We start from the raw sequence: 16,554 nt of genomic DNA, 5'->3' as shown, positions 1-16,554 counted from the left end.
ATGACACCCGCACTAGGGATGCGCGATTTTTTGCTTTGAATCGATTACTTTTAATCATAATAGATCATATGCCTCTGAATTGATCCGCGGAGGATCGGATCGTATGCTCTTGAGTCGATCTCCTAAAAATCGTTTCAAAAGTTGTAATAAATAGTAGTATTATTATGTTTCATTTATTACATGATTTAATATAAACTTTTTTTTACTTTTTTTCACATATATTATGCCAGTCCTTTACATGTAACTAAATTTTTCAATAATAATGTCTAAAGTATTGTTCTCCTGTATATTTTTCGTTTCTATACTTGACGGAATCGAAGAGTGGTGTCCCTTCATGTAACTAACAAGTTCATATTGCCTTTTGCTTTTAAGACACAATGGCATAATTTGCATTTTCCATTATCAGTCTTAATAAAATTGGACCGCACACTAGATTTAATAGGTGGAGCCATCTGTAAAATCTCAACTAGAAGACTAATTACGACGATAGACTTCACAACAAAAAATTGTAAAAAAGCCATGAATAAATGCTGATAATGAATAAATGTTTCATTATTTGCTATTTATACCATAAAAATGCAGGTAAGCTAAATATTGTTAGTATTTGTCTGTAATCATGTCTCATTGATAGGAACAATTACCATCATTAATAGGACGACACTTTTGTTTAAATTATGAATACGATTTAGACGATCCCATTCACCTTAATTTTAAATATATTCGCTTAAAAATCGCATTTAGATGAATCGATACAAAAAATCGCTAGATCGTGTTAAACTGAATCGACTTTTTTTAAAATTTAATCGTAATGTGCATCCATAGTCCGCCCATAAAGCTAGCTCAAGTGGGCTGTATGCCGCAAGCATACATTTTTTTTTGCAAATTACATGAGAAACAGGCACCAAGTTGTCTTCTGGTCAGTCAATGGTCAGGAACGTATGTTATTGGATCTGGAGTCAGCCAGGAAAGTAATTTGGAACCATTGGAATTTATTTTAATGACGAATGATCTGTCGTACGTTTAATAATAATAATAAAGTAGTTATTAAGCTTGCTGTTATTTAAATTAAAGTCATTAAATAAGACTTGTTGTCTACACTGTCGCATTAGGCATGACAACTTGTAATGTTAATAGGAAACAAATAAGAATGATTTTACATGATGGTTTTTTAATTTCATATATGTGACTCAATAATTTGTGACTGAGAGCGCTGCAGTAGGCTTATTATTTGCGACGTTACTCGACTCATTGTTATAAAACTAAAGCTTATTTTACATAACTGCTTTAAGCCCTAAAGCGATAATATTTCTTACCGTAAAATGTAAGTTCTTATACTAGTGGTTTGTGATACAAGTATAGAAACAGACACTATGGCAACACTGACTGTTTCATTTAAGAGCTATGGAGCCAACGTATTTGAGAGGAAAATGTTAAAAATCTATGCGTTGAGGTAATTCTTAGGGCATAGGTATAATACTTTGCAAAATAAACGGCCGCGTTAAACTTGTCTTTACAACTACTCTATCTTATTTACCAAGGGATTATAGATATAGATAGAGGTATAATAGATTTATACCCCTATGATTAACCGGAAACATTTTTCTACGTATTAAAGATTACTGGCAGGTCAGACCAAAGTCTGAATGATTTATTTCATGGGCATTGGGTAAAGGACCATCAGCCTAAAACTCGATGACTAGAAAAGGTAACAAATATTAGGAAACTCGACTAAAAATTAATTCGTGTAAAAACTGGCATTTTTTGGTTTGAAGGTTTCAAAGGTTCAAAGGTTTGAATTTATTAAAAATATTCGATTGGAATTAAAATATTTGTTAGCGTTGGTTAGATGTTGTGTTTGTTTATTAAAAATCATTTCAAGAGTCATTTTGAAATCTGTCAGTTTTTAACACGAGCCCCTAAACTATTTAAGATTTTTTTCCATCCTCTAAGCTCGAGCCCCAATTCACGTGTCAGGCATTTTCAATTGGTAGGGGAAGAAAATAACGGAGACGTTAAGGGAAAACTCCAATAAAGATATAAAAAATATACGTTTTAATATTAAAACTAATCACAACTCTTTGGCAATACATTAAAGTATAATTTGCCATATTCTTCGGTTAAAAAATTAATAAACTGGCATTTAAAAAAAAATTATACTGGAACCCTAAGAAAACCCCATTATGCCCCAGGGTAAAAAAATAAGGGGCAGTATGGGATTTTTGCTAATGAATTACCATACCTATTTTTGCCGCCAAGCAGTAATGTGAACATTACTGCGTTCCGGTTTTGAAGGGCTTTGATGAAATTACAGTTACATTGTCAACTTTGTCCCAGAGACAGGCGCAGTCGTGGCCTTTGTGATTTAAATCTGTGAGTGGCACAGGCTCCAGCCTTTGGATATTGGTTAAAAGAAGCCTTTGAGCGCCTATTATGATCAAGTTGCTACTAACTGGTTAAGGCACAATGCGGCCAGTCACATAGTTACTCAAGTTGATACTTTCGTTTGTTTCTGTTATTTTGAAATTAATGTAAGCATATACGATTTGTTTGGCATTATAGGGTACCCCATCGTGCCCTGTCCACGTCTAGTATTGTTTTAATTTAATAATTCTAAAAACAAATCGTAATATATATTAATTTTAATCAGTATATATTAAGAAATACCATAACTACAAAACAACAAAAAGAAAACAAAAGTATCAACATGAGTACTTCCTTTTTTTATGTGTATTTGTGGTAACACAAAATAAGATGAAACGTGAACAAAAATGGTTTTTTCTCGTAAAAAACAACGCGCTGCCCGCCGTTTGAAGATGGTCGCTTATTGGCAAAGCAGTATATTGCTAACATATTTAACGACCTCGTCATACCCCTCGTTCTTCTACGGTTTTTCTTACCTAATTTTGGTAACAATTTTTAATTTTATGTTTTAAGTAAATATTATGGATTGGTATTGTATTAAAAATTAATACCAAAAAGAATATCTTACCGGCCCTTCCAAATGCCAAGTAGTATTAAAGATATATGGAAATGAAATTTTGTTTGATCACTAAAATTAAACATCGTCACTAAAGTAAATTGGAGAAAAAAAAACACAAATTAAATCAGAAAACATATTTAATAGCCACATATAGCATGATCTAGATGTTGAGTCTCAGACGGCTAATTGCTTGGACCTTCTGCTAACAATTGATCCAGAGCGATACTCTGTGATAAGTATTGTGTACTTCTGACCATTGTCGTCTGTTGAAAACTGTATCCGTATACTCCCCACCCGATCAGAACCCTAGTGGTGCGAAACGGGTGTGGTGATACATATTAACAGATTGGGACGAAATGCACCATTTCTTTGCTTCATATAGGGATATGTGATAGGGATATATGATATAGGGATATATGAGCCTTCCAGGGGGAAGGCTTGCTTTTCTTCAGAAGACTCGTCGAACTGTGCTGATGCCGTAGTCGAAGTTTTGCGTTTGGATATGGAGTATTACATACCATACTCTGATTTACCCAATGGTCCACAAGCTCAGCCATGATTAAGCGCTGGCTGTAGCCGTGCTGAAGTTAAAAAACAGTCCGCCTGGCAAGCTTAGGCAGACGCTTGATTACGCAAAGCTCCGAGTACTCGGAATCTGAAGAATGCTTTTAATAAGGCCGCCAAGAAGTGCAAAAACGTGTTACGGCCAATTTCGACCATACGCGATGCATAGGAGCCAAGCTTGCCTCTTATCCAGCAGGTAGCAAATCCTGTTGGTCCCTAGTCAAAGCGGTTGAAACTAATTTTTGTCGCCCATCTTTTACCACTTCTGCTGAGGCCGGTCGGCTCGCTGGCCCATACTGCGGAAGAGAAGGTCACTCTTTTTGCCTCATTCTTTGCAGAGAGTTCGCGTCTTGATACCGCAGGGACCCTACCACCTACCTTACCTCAGACTCGCTGCACTACGGCACCAGTTTGCATACGCCAAAAAGAGGTACTTAGATCTCTGCGGAGTCTAGTTCAATCGACAAGCTTGTCAAGAGGCTTACAGGTAACTGGAAATTAATAGGTGCGAAGCTACAGAACCTTGAACACCGCCGTAAACTTGCCTGCTTATCGACATTCTACAGGATATATCACGGAGAGTATGCGATGGAATTACACGATTTAATTCCGCCTTGCCCTTCACCGAGGGACTAGACGTATCTACGCTTGGGTTCCACCCCTATGTATGTTGCGGATATTCTAAAGAACCGCGCGAAGCGTTACGCTTCCACATATATATGGCGAACGCCTATGGAGTGGAATTCCCATAGACAGACATATTCACTGAATGTTATATGAATGTTACAATTTCAGTGGTGGTGATTTATCTGTCCACAGATAAATCATCAAAATCACCAAAATTGTGTCACCAAAATTGGAAAATTAGCAAAAAGTTATTTTAAAAAACACACTATATAAGTTATGGCAACACTAACTATAGCATATCGTCGGTACCCAAAATCAACATTGAAAAAGCACACAGCATTATTTGAAACCATAATTGTATCCTCAATAATATGATCACAAAAATGCTTAGTTTTGGCCAGTTTTGGCCCACATGTCACCAAGTATTAGTACTTACCTTTTTGGCGGGAAAAGCAGCACGATCTCCGCACAACCATACTGCGCATTAGCGCGAGAGACTGGAGGTGGCGAAAGGTAGTGCTCGGAAAGTTCTGCAAAGCTTACAGTATTTGCTAGTAAGCATTTAAAAATGTTCACCAGAATTAGGCTCCTCGCGCGGGAGATTATTCCTTATTAATTAAATTAGACCGTTTAATAAATCATTTGATTAATTACAGACAATAACATTCAGTGACAATGCGGGTGAACCAGTATTTTTTCAAAATGGGTTCGATGTTTTATCATTCATGATTGACCGAGCAAGTTTCGGACAGGTTGTGGACGCGTCACCAAAATTAGAAGTCGGTACTAAAAAAAATTATAAATATACTATAACGTCGATGTAGGATTTTTTTCTTCGTAGGTCCAGGTGAAGATTTAGGTGTACTTGACTACAAAAAATATTACATATCTATTTTGACAACTTATACCACGACTTTCGACCACGCCGCGCAAAAATCACGGCCGGGAAAATGACTCATGTGGCGTTTCAATGTACGTACACAAATTTTGGTGATTTCGACGAAGGACGGTATTTGGTATAGGTAAGTTATTTTTTTAGTTGTTAAACTTAATATTACCATTATTATTTCACTTGGATTGTCAAACATAAGAGTTCTATTTGTATTTAAAAAACATAACCATAAACTTACGTGATCGGGGAAGTGTGCCTACTATAATTGAGGTGTGTCTATGTGTCACACTTGTCCCAAGTCAGAAGTGGTAAACATTAATTTATTATTTTAGTATTTAGTTAGTGGTATATTTGAGATTAGCGCTTCGAGTAAGAAGAGAACAGTCAGAAAGTCTACTGTGACTAAATCTCGTTTTAATTTTAGTAGGTACATACCGAACGGTGACCGGAATACATATAACTATTATCGCGCCAATTATATTTTTTATTTAAACGGCTACTAGTGACTTTTATAATTAGGAGTAAAAGAGAACAATCTCATTATCCCTTTTAAAGAGTATAAACCATGCCAAGAATCTTTTATTATACTTTGTTCTAAGCACCAATAAAGTGGTTATTTTTAAAAGGTTTTCCATCTCTGTCTGAAGCACAGTATAACACTCTTACCTCAAAACTTTTTGTTATCTGAAGTGCTTAAAAGAACTTATGAAAATAATATAGATGACAAATAATTGCTTGTTGTACATATGTAACATAATCTTTGCATTTTACAATAAAAAAATAGTTATCTATCGTGCATTAGCAATGTAGTCACACTTGCCTCGGTTCGACGGGGAAGTGTGTCTATAGTAGTGCTTTCAGTTTTGGACCTTAATAATAAATCCTTAATGTTTAAATCTTATAAAACATATTATTTCAGTCAATTATGAACCTTATTAATTATTGCCTTAAGAAGAAGTTTAAAATTGAACCTTAAATGCCTTGATTTTAATGTTCAAAATAAACTTCGTAAAATATATGTCACACCCGTACTACTGAACTTATTATAATTAATTACATGCTTCAAACCCGAGTAGAGAGTAATAAATAATTGTTTGAAAAACGTATTTTCCTAGATACCCCATGGTCGAATTCAATATTTTCGTTGTAAAGTACACAATATTGTCTAGGTCTAAATAATTTCACGTATGGAAGCACACGAAGTCTTAGGAAAATATAAATTGTGAGCCAAGTTTACCATATCAAAACCTACACATGCATCAAAAACAATTTTGAAGAAGTAACAGCATCTGGACTGTCAGGAGATGTCTAGAAGTTGAAATACATAGCCGACGACCGTTAGAGAGCCTAAATTAATACAGCAAAGTTGTGGTTTGTTCAAAATTTTGTGTGGTGGACACCTCTACCCAGGAGTAGGGTTTTATTTTTTGATGATGCCAGAATCTGTTTGTTCGGTGAGAACCGACGTTGCTGAGTGTTAAGAACTGTTGTATTTTTGGAATCGTGACAATAATAACGTAAACTTTTTCCGTTAAAAAATCTTTAAGAAGAAGAAAAAAATAATAAATATCCAAAGTGAACTGACTTCCTACGTCATCACTTTTATCAAACTCATGTCAAATCAATAAGTGTAATAAAAATTGCTAAACAAAATTTCTTGTTTGAACACACTGAACGACAAAACCAATGCAGCGGCTACGTAAAAAGGATTCTTTGCAAGGATTTATGAACTCGTTTAAGCAGTTTGAGAAAAAATTAGATAAACTGCAAGAAGATGTTCACATGCATGGAAACACACTGTCGGAACTCAGAGTTATGGTCTCCAACCTTGCAGCGTCCGTCAGCACTGATAACAAACTCGGAGACCCCACGCGCCTTTCGAGGAAAAGCATAGGCGTACAGTATGAGAAACGGTTTATTAACATGCGGCAAGGTAACAGATTACCGCTCACTTATTCAAACAAGCTGACGTCGAAGAGTTTCTTGGAGCAACCAAAAATTAACCACAATGCCAAGGATTCACCGTTTCTTCAGAAAATGTCAACACCTATGATGAACAAGCACCGCAGGATCAGAAAGCAAGAAGCGCCCAGAAAGGCAACGACCTTGCGTAACCAGAAAGGGCCAGAGAAGCATGGCAAAACACTATTAAACAAACGTTAAACTAAATAACCGCCCAAGTAAACCGCGTAGCTATAAGGTGCACTTACCACCTGGTGACCACCGTTTAGTTAAATTATCAACTAGTAAAAGATAAAAAGAACAAAAAATTACTGTGCTTAGAATTTAGTTTATTTCAGGTCAGAATCATATTTTCTAAAGTCACTTGCGTGTACTAATGGGTACTTACGCTGGGTTAGACGCTTTCTGAAAAGAAGAAAGAAATTAAGAAGACCAAGAAATAAGTAGCAGACAGTTCGCCAGTTTTAGTTACTTACAGTCTAAATATGCTGATCTCGGCTACAAGAATTACAACGGAGATTAGGATGCCATACAACATCAGAATGAGAACAGGTCTTAGGTCTAGAAGGCCGACGCTGCTAAACGCTGTCATCTTATCTGCACATCGCGGTTTAGGGATCTGCATTCGGCGGTTTAGGGACGATCGTATTCCAACCTCACGAATTTGCTTGAATCTAGGAATAGATTTTAAATGGATTAACCATCATTGTCTTTTATTTTCAAAACTACCCAATTCCTGTAAAATGGGTTTACGCGATAATCTGTCAGTTTGCAATGACTTTAATTCAAAGCGGGTTATAAAACACGGTCCTAACTACAGCTGCACTTATTGTCCATCAATAATGGCTATTATATATATTATTTGTACAAGCAAAAAGAAAGATTCTAATATACTGATATCCTTAGGCTGAAACTTACGCTACCCTCAAGAGCTCCAAATAAGGAGAGTCCTTTTTAACAGGGGTGAAAGGATCAAAGTCATTCATGAAGTCGATTTCCATCAAATCACATTTTTCCATTTCATAGAAAGTTTCTGCGATACGTCGATAAACTGGCTCCGCAATGGAATGAAAAGCGAACAAACCCTGAAAAACAGCCTTGTCAGCACGAGTCCGGTCACGTGCTCCACTAAGGTTGTTAACCTTGGTTAAGAATTCACGTATAAATTAATTCAGACTCATCTCCGATTTTTCTAACATACCCATGTCATAAAATTCAGTATAGAAAATTCTCAGCAGTTCTGTGAAGAAAACTCTTTTCAATAACAGAACAAATGGGACAAAAGTACCAGTATTTCTGTTAAAAGAACTGTACAACAGAACTAGTGGGAATAATGGATATGATCAACTACGGTAGGCACCAGTACCGAGAATAGGTACCTGTCTAATTCTCTCAACGCCGTCGTTGAAGCTGTAAAATTGTTTCTTGCCTTTTTCCGGTATAATTTTGTTTGATATTTCCAATCTTACCGGATCTTTATACATCTGAAAAGCAAATGACAATACCATTTTTTAGTCAAAGTCACAAACTTGTTTTCACAAAACTCAACGGAAACTATAATCAGAAGTAGCTATAGTTACCGTTGAGATTTATCCAAAGTTTTTGATTCTGAACAAGATTTTAAAAGATCAGTAGAAAGTTATAGCTATTGTTGGGACTTTCCATTGTCAGACGCATGCCAGACGAGTACAAATTTAATACTAGTTCATGAAGTATAAACCTAACTAAATAATAAAACAAAACTATGTAGATCAAACACTTAGAAAAAATTCCTTCGATCCGGCCGGATTCGAACCGTTATAGGGGTTATAGCTCTGAGAGCGCATGTATTTGTGGTGTCTCTCCCTAAACTATGGCACATCTTTTGTCTTGTCCTACGTGCCCCTACACCTGCACTGGCAAGGATCTGTACAACGCCACTGATAATGCTGTGTCAGTCGTTGAGTACTGGTCCTCACAAATATTGTGAGTGTGTGTGAGATTTTGTGAGGTCCACTGGTTCGTACCGTGGCTTAGTTGGCGTAAATTCTGGCACAGTTTGCACTTGTTGATAATTATAAACCAGTGAAGTAATTTCACAAAAAAATAATTGAATATCAATTCAATAAATATTTGCAACTACGTAGAATTCACTCTTTTCTTTCACCAGCTATTCTAATTCTACGTAGTTTTTACGTTTGAAATACGTAGAATTTAAGTTCTCAATGACACATCTATTAAAATTATCAATAACTGTAATTTTGATATAATTTTTTTATTTTGATTGATTTTATTGTAATATACTATCATAATTATCATTTACTTTTGTGGAATTACTCCATAACTTTGCATACAAAGATCGAACACAAAGAATAATTTCTCCGAACTGACAAGTCTCAAACCTGCGTCTGTTCGCCAATCTAGGGCAACCGCTCTACCAACTGAGCTACAGATCGTGTTAGCGGACCTGAGCGGACCTTATGAATTTCTCTATGCATTTGTTACAGTATTTTTTGTTTTAATAGCCTTTTTGCCATAGCGCCTCCAGTGAGAAATCTATGAAAGTTTTTCTTCACTCAGCCAGGTTACTTTATAGCTACCAGAGGCTGACATATTGTTCGTATCGTATTGTTTTTATTTTTATCCTAGTGAAAAGGAATTCCAGATTCCAATGGCTTTCTTCATTTCGTGTTTATTTCGTCGTTGATACACACGTCGAACACCAGAATCAAACAAAAAGGCAAAAAAAAAGCCAGTCTCTATATCAGTCTGTCAGCTGGCCAGCTAAACAAAGCTGGCGACGTCAAGTCAACCTTGGTCAGACTAGTCTTGATCAGGCCAGTCTTGGTCAAGAAAGCCGTTGGAATCTGGTCTCTTTTTCGTTTTCACCTAGAGTTTAGGGAAAGACCTCCTATCCTATACACTCAATATATTAACCTAAATACGTGATAAAGCATTCCATCAAGGAAATCGATTCGAAGTTGACATCGAGCAGTTTAAATAAAATGCAAACGCGGTCGTAGTTTGGTGAACGTACTAACTTTGAACACGAAATAATTGTAGTCAACATCATAGGCAGCAACTGTAAGCTTGGAATGAGCCAGCTGTGCCAAAGTACGAATGGAGTCGGAAGGTGCCTGAAGCAGGACTACAATATTGGCCGAATACGCAGCGTACAAAGCCATTAATGCGGTAAATAACACCAGTACCATTATCCGCCCTGTAAATTATGCAATATTATTGTACACAATTTTATATTATAATGATTAGTTAATTATTATTATTATTCTTTGGGCACAACTCTGAAGCCTTCTCAACTTGAGAGCCAAACTCCTAGAACGCAAACAATTTTTTTTTAATATACCAAATGACGGGGCGAACAAGTCGTGCACCCGATGGTAAGCGACACGCCTATTCATAACAGTTGCAGTGCCACTCAGAGCTTTAAATCGCAAAGATCTTAAGGTACCTATCACTGCGCCCGTGTTGACAAGTCCCATGTGCCCGTAAGTTGACAAATCCTATGTGCCCGTAATTTCACCATCACCCTTACCGTTCCAAACCGGAACGTAGTAATGTTAACATTACTGCTTGGCGGCAGAAATAGGTAAGGTGGCAGTACTTCCCTGGACGAACTCTTTCACAAGAAGGTCTCTGCTGTTTAACTAGTTCTAGTTCATACAAATATAGTTCATTAATTCTTTTAAACTTTTTGGCTGTCCTTGTTTTAACACAAAATTAGTCAGCTTCGGGGTTCCAGACCAAAGGTCTTCACAAGGCTGCAAAAAAAATTGTACCTGAAGCTTTTCTAGGTTCCATTACACATCCTTGTTGGCCTACTGCGCTCATGGTCAACAAAAGTGCGTCTCCAATGCTACCGTCTAGTTGGGATGGGCTCTAAAATCATGAATTTATTGACATTTTTGGTTTCAGCTTAATTGTAGACCGCAAAATGGCACTATTGATTGTTTTCGTCCACCCTTTTTCAGACCGCTACGTCGTATCTATTTCCAACCAATCTTTTGATAATTGATAACTATAACACTGTCCGCCTTTTAGCAGACTTTGACTGACATGGACTGCATTAATTGTTATTTACCTTCCCAAGCGTGACCTCCCATCGACTGGCCAAGTAAAGACTGACTGCTGACAGGGCAGTGCAAATCGCCATCGCAACCCATACCCCGGTCGAGAAAGGAAGGGAGAATATGTTAGACACGTAGGAGAGAGGAGGTTGGCGGAATATGAAGCGGACGTGGAATGGTGCTAAGACGTCAGTGTAAACCACCACCGATAAACGTTCTTGCAGAACTAGGCAGTTTGTTCCTGTGAACATACAATACGAAACAAAATAGTCGTAGGTAAGTTATTAAACAGATTCGAAGACTCCGCGGCTGCCACATAACAAAAGCTGGTAAGCGCTTTAGACAAAATTTTACTGGAGAGCGCAAAAACAAAACAGACAAAATCTTACAGAAGAAAGGCTTATAGGTTATTTTACACCCGGACAGTTGCTTCAGCTGTACCAAGCACAAGTCCAGTCGTGCAAGGGGTGCTGCCACCTTTGAGATGGCTCTGCTACATACCAACTGGCTACTTTGAACACCGCCCTAAAGTTGCCTGCTTATCGATATTTTACAGGATATATCACGGAGAATGTGCGAGGAGAAGGAAAGGGGAAAGGCGAAATTACACGATTCAATTCTGCCTTCCCCTTTCCATCATCGAGGGACTAGGCGTAGACGCGGGTGCCACCCCTAAGTTGTTCCAAAGATTCGCATGAAGCGTTACGCTTCCACATTTACAAGATGGCTATGGAGTGGAATTTCCTGCCTGCAGACTTGTTCCCTGAACGTTATAACTTGGGTCTTTTCAAAGCGAGAGTAAATAGGCATTATTTAGAAGTGTCTTACTAAAATGTCTTTCATATAGGTGAAGCACGAAGTTGAACTCTCAGGAAGCTCGATTTTTTGGCACTTGATTTACTTGTCTTAACACCGAGTGTGTAAACAACAACGAGTGAGATACCAATTACTTACGAAGATTTGCCGTATTTGTGGTCACGGTACAAAAATACCTTCTTACCGACATCAGCTCGATTGCTATAAAGATCGTCTATCATGCCCGACCAGACCCCGTTCTGCTTGTACCCCCAACGATGGCTGAAGATGTATCTTGGGGTTGCGTTCAGCACTTCAAATGCGAGTCGAACGTTACTCCAGCTGATCTTTGCTATGGAATCGTGTTCTGGTTCCCTGAAAAATGGTACTTGTAAGTTTTTATATATACGACGAAACATAGTCATGGCGTGCTGAAATATTAAACATTTCAACATCAACTCATTTTTACGTCCCACTGTCAAACCATCAGGGTATCTTTTGTTTGATATTTTTCATTTCTCTTCTTCTTCCTGTCCTTATCCCACCTTTTTCTTCCACTCTCCCCTATCAGCTGTCATTTTTATACTCACACCTTTCTTATCCATATCATCTTTCACACAATCCATCCATCTTTTCTTTGGCCTTCCTTTCCCCTTATATCCCTCCACATTCACACCTAGCACTCTTCTCGTCACATGACATTCTTCCCTCCGCATGACATGTCCATACCACGCTAACCTATTACTCCTCATCTTTTCCGTCACTGGCGCCACTTTCAAACTTCCCCTGATGTACTCATTCCTTATCTTATCCTTTCTCGTCACACATCCATCTCAACATTCGCATTTCTGCTACATGCACAGTTCGTTCATCCTCCCTTTTCATCGCCCAACATTCTGACCCATATAACATGATATTTTTTAATATTTGATTTTTGTTTATTATTTATCATTTAGTTAATATTTTAGCAGCAACAGAGCTCCTAGTGAAAGAGTTGGTTACTAAGCAGTAGTGTGAGCATTACTGCGTTCCGGTTTTGAAGGATAAGCGTGCTGGTGAAATTACAGGCACATGGGATTCGACAACTGACGTCTCCAGGTCATGGGCTAATATTTTCGATTTCAAGTTTTAAGAGGCACTGCAATTGTTGTGAATAGTCATGTCGCTTAAAATTACTTGATATCATAAAAAAATGTATTTTGATACACGGTACTTACAGACGATTTTCCTTAGGCAAATGGTATTGCGTTCTGTTGTTGTCCTGTATGACATTTGACATAGTCAGGGTATGACCCATGACGTCTTTCCTTCTTCTGAACAGTGACCTATGAGGTCTGATGTCAAAGAAAGTTCCGTTGAAGTATCCTCGTTGTGTCACTTGTATGGGACCGGTGAATGATGGTTTGTGCACTGGAAAAACGGGTTTTTTAATTAAACATTTATTGAGGAAAATATGTATCACAACTTTGAAATATTTTTTTTTTGAACTGCTTTTTTTCGTATCTACATAGCGTATAAGTACTTGTTGTTTTAACGTTGGTTTATTTGAACAGAAAGTACTTGGAAATCGCACTGTCAAACCGGCAATTGCATTGTATTACATCCTGGGGCGGTGCACATAAGACCACCCAGATAAACCTGGAAAGAGCGGAGAGATCTGTTCTTAAAGTCATCAACTTCCGTCCTTTCGATTGTCGAACCCGCAGATTCCTAAACGAGTGCGATGTCCTCTCAGTTGGGCAACTGTTTATCCAACAGATAATTTTGAAAAAGGACTCAAATACTCCATTTGATTCCTTTACTACAACCAACAGCAAACGACTTGATACCTTTCCATTTCGTACATAACTTCGCAGAGCACACTCGCATAGATTCTTTTGCTTCCTTGGTACATTCCTTTTCTTTAAATTAAATTCTACTTTGCATTAATTCGTCATGAATAAAATAGAATGTAGAAAGACCATCAAATTCTAGCTTAGGAGTAAAATTTACTATGCAACAGAGGGCTTGCAGGAAGTTGTTTCTGGTTTCATAATTATTTTATATAGGTAACAATGTATAATTGTAAGTCAATGTAGGTAACCATTAATTTATAACTACTAACTACTTTATTTTATTGTTATATATTGAAAATCTCTTTTTAAGCTGCAATATAAATAAATTTGTCCAAAAGATGCCTAAAATACAGGAACACATTTACTTAGTACAGGCATCGCAATTACACATCAGATTAAAATGTATAAGTTGTACTATGAAGAAACCATAATTTAGGTTCTCTTCTTAATGCTTATTTTAATACTATAATAGCTTTATTTACATTGATTTTACTTGTATTGTATTAGATATAGTTGTATTGAAATATATTTCATAAAAAAAAAGGAGAAGGTTCGCAAGTCGACTGTATTTAGATTTACGGAATAAAACTAAAAAACTAAAAACTTGTAAAAATTACATATAAATGCATATAAATTACAAAAGCAACAAAAATAATCCAATTTCTGTCTTTATCCTACACATTGCAAAATACGGAAAGAGACCCATTACGTCAATTTCAATTACTTATTATTTATTTTTAATTTATTATTATTAATCACAAGATTAAAACGTTTAGAACAAAGATAATTGTAACTTTTTATTTAAAAAAAACCGACTACAAAAGTTCGTGGAATTAATTACGTCTATTTGCCAAGTTTTATTGGAATCGGTTATCGGAAAGTGCACCAAACCGGATTCATCCCCTAGTTTGCCACCCTTCGCGCCCAGTTAGGTACACGAGACGAAAGATTTCGCGCGGAAAGCCGAATATAATGAAATAGCTAACTGTCCGTATCCTAGATATTGCATTACAGAAAGAGACCCATTATACGTCAATTTAGAGACCCATTATACGTCAATTTCAATTTGTTCGAACCACAAGCGATTGAAACATTTAGAATAAAGAAAATATAAATTCACTTTGATGTTAACAAAAAGTAACAAAATATCATTGACTTACAAATAAATGGACGACGCGTCTAATACAAAAACCACGAGAAAAATGTCCCAAGTCAACCTATTCGAAATTTAAATTGTAATGTCATCGCTGTATCGCGCCGTCAGTCGAACAAATGAAGACTAAAGCGGAGTTTGGCGCTCTGTATACGATTTTAGCGCCTTACAAGTGCGGACACTTTTTAGCGCGGACCCGACGTCCATATAATTGTAAGTCAATGCAAAATATTGATAAACTCGTTTTACGGCTTGGGGTTACCTATCAGAAGCCCGATAATACATTTGCCCGAATGGTCCGAAATAACGTTTGCTGGAATTTTCATAATCCCAAATGTATTTCCTAAACAACCAGTAATAAAAACTGTAACTGGTTTTTTAGGAAATTACAATTTTGCTTGGATCGAGCTGTAAGGAAACTGACTTTAGTTCAGAATTAATTTTTTTTACAAAAGAAGTTAAAGTCATTTGAAAAAGGTATATCGTATACTATACTTGTTCTATTTAGTTCAGTTGATATAAATAAAAATCATTGGTATATGCATTGACTTACAAATCAATGAACGACGGGTCTAATACAAAAACCACGAAAAAAAAATGTCCCAAGTCAACCTATTTAAACGTAGTGACATGTAAAGGAATATGAAAAAGCTAAAACGTTGAATTTAAATTGTAATGTCATCGCAGTACTGTCTAATTTTGCTTGCTTCGCTGTCAGTCGAACAAACGAAGACCACAGCTTGAATGACGCTCTGTATACCATTTTAACGCCCTATAAGTTCGGACACTTTTTAGCGCGGACCCGACGTCCATATAATTGTAAGTCAATGGGTATATGTGAAGTATTTATTGAATAGGTACAGCGGTTTTCTTGTAAAAAATTTCGAGGTAAGTGTTGTGTTTTTTTCTAACGTGAACATTTTCATGAATCCTGTTTTTACACCATATAGTAATCAATCAGTGTACATCCTCAATTTTACTATATATATGTATATTTTCCAAAGTAATGGATTCAACACTTCGAGTGTTGTGCGGAACCAAAGCCATTTGAGGTTGACTAGACTCCTAAGATGGATTTATTAGCACCGATCAAAAGACTACAAGTTACACTAAAGTCTTTTGTTTTATAATTAACGTATAGATATATAATAGAGATCTACTGTAACTCTATTAACACTTAGATATTTAGAGATAACAGATGTAATTAAGTGACACCACACTCTTACGTTCGTTCAAAGAAAATCCAGTTTCCGTAGCTTGAGCAAGCACGAAATCGCTGTCAGCCAATAAGTCCAATTCCTCAAGTGAATGTTCCATTTCTGATGAGAGCACCAACCAGCGGTATGGAGATCGGAGGAGACCGTTTGTAGAAGCCTAGCAAAGTTTTTAGCATTTATTAGGACAGAATAGACAATATGTTATTTTAGACCATTTGGATTTAAAACAATAGTCGATCATACAAATGATGCGCCTTTTCTCTAAAAGCTGTCATACAAAGAGCGAATATAATAAATTGTTACAAATTAAAATTTATTTATTACTTTAACGGTTACCATACTGGTTTGAAACGGCCCCGGGTTTGGTTCCCGGGCCGGTAGAAATATTTGTATGGCCTGCCTACCTAATTTGTCTCTGCTCTCTCTCTCTCTCTCTCTCTCTCTCTCTCTCTCTCTCTCTCTCTC

At 36.8% G+C, this 16,554-nt stretch overlaps 2 protein-coding genes across 2 annotated transcripts in view; one reads left to right on the top strand and one right to left on the bottom strand.

The window, feature by feature from the left end:
* Positions 1 to 6,749: 6,749 nt before the first annotated feature.
* On the top strand, positions 6,750 to 7,682 carry LOC113230835. The gene has a single exon (XM_026464933.1). The coding sequence runs from the start codon at positions 6,750 to 6,752 to the stop codon at positions 7,224 to 7,226; it is 477 nt and encodes a 158-aa protein (XP_026320718.1). The 3' UTR covers positions 7,227 to 7,682.
* LOC113230937 (glutamate receptor-like) overlaps positions 7,498 to 16,554 on the bottom strand; it is a 14,822-nt gene continuing 5,765 nt past the window's right edge. The window contains exons 3-11 of the mRNA XM_026465047.1: positions 16,099 to 16,246; positions 13,102 to 13,294; positions 12,090 to 12,259; positions 11,104 to 11,330; positions 10,802 to 10,901; positions 10,046 to 10,224; positions 8,405 to 8,509; positions 7,944 to 8,110; positions 7,498 to 7,699 (exon numbers count right to left, since the gene is read on the bottom strand). Coding sequence (XP_026320832.1) covers positions 7,498 to 7,699; positions 7,944 to 8,110; positions 8,405 to 8,509; positions 10,046 to 10,224; positions 10,802 to 10,901; positions 11,104 to 11,330; positions 12,090 to 12,259; positions 13,102 to 13,294; positions 16,099 to 16,246 — 1,491 coding nt within the window. The remainder of the gene's footprint in view (positions 7,700 to 7,943; positions 8,111 to 8,404; positions 8,510 to 10,045; positions 10,225 to 10,801; positions 10,902 to 11,103; positions 11,331 to 12,089; positions 12,260 to 13,101; positions 13,295 to 16,098; positions 16,247 to 16,554) is intronic.

The sequence above is a fragment of the Hyposmocoma kahamanoa genome, unplaced genomic scaffold (assembly GCF_003589595.1).
Source record: "Hyposmocoma kahamanoa isolate Upper Pololo Valley unplaced genomic scaffold, ASM358959v1 64, whole genome shotgun sequence".
Taxonomy (NCBI): domain Eukaryota; kingdom Metazoa; phylum Arthropoda; class Insecta; order Lepidoptera; family Cosmopterigidae; genus Hyposmocoma; species Hyposmocoma kahamanoa.
This window is presented reverse-complemented; position numbering and strand designations above follow the sequence as displayed.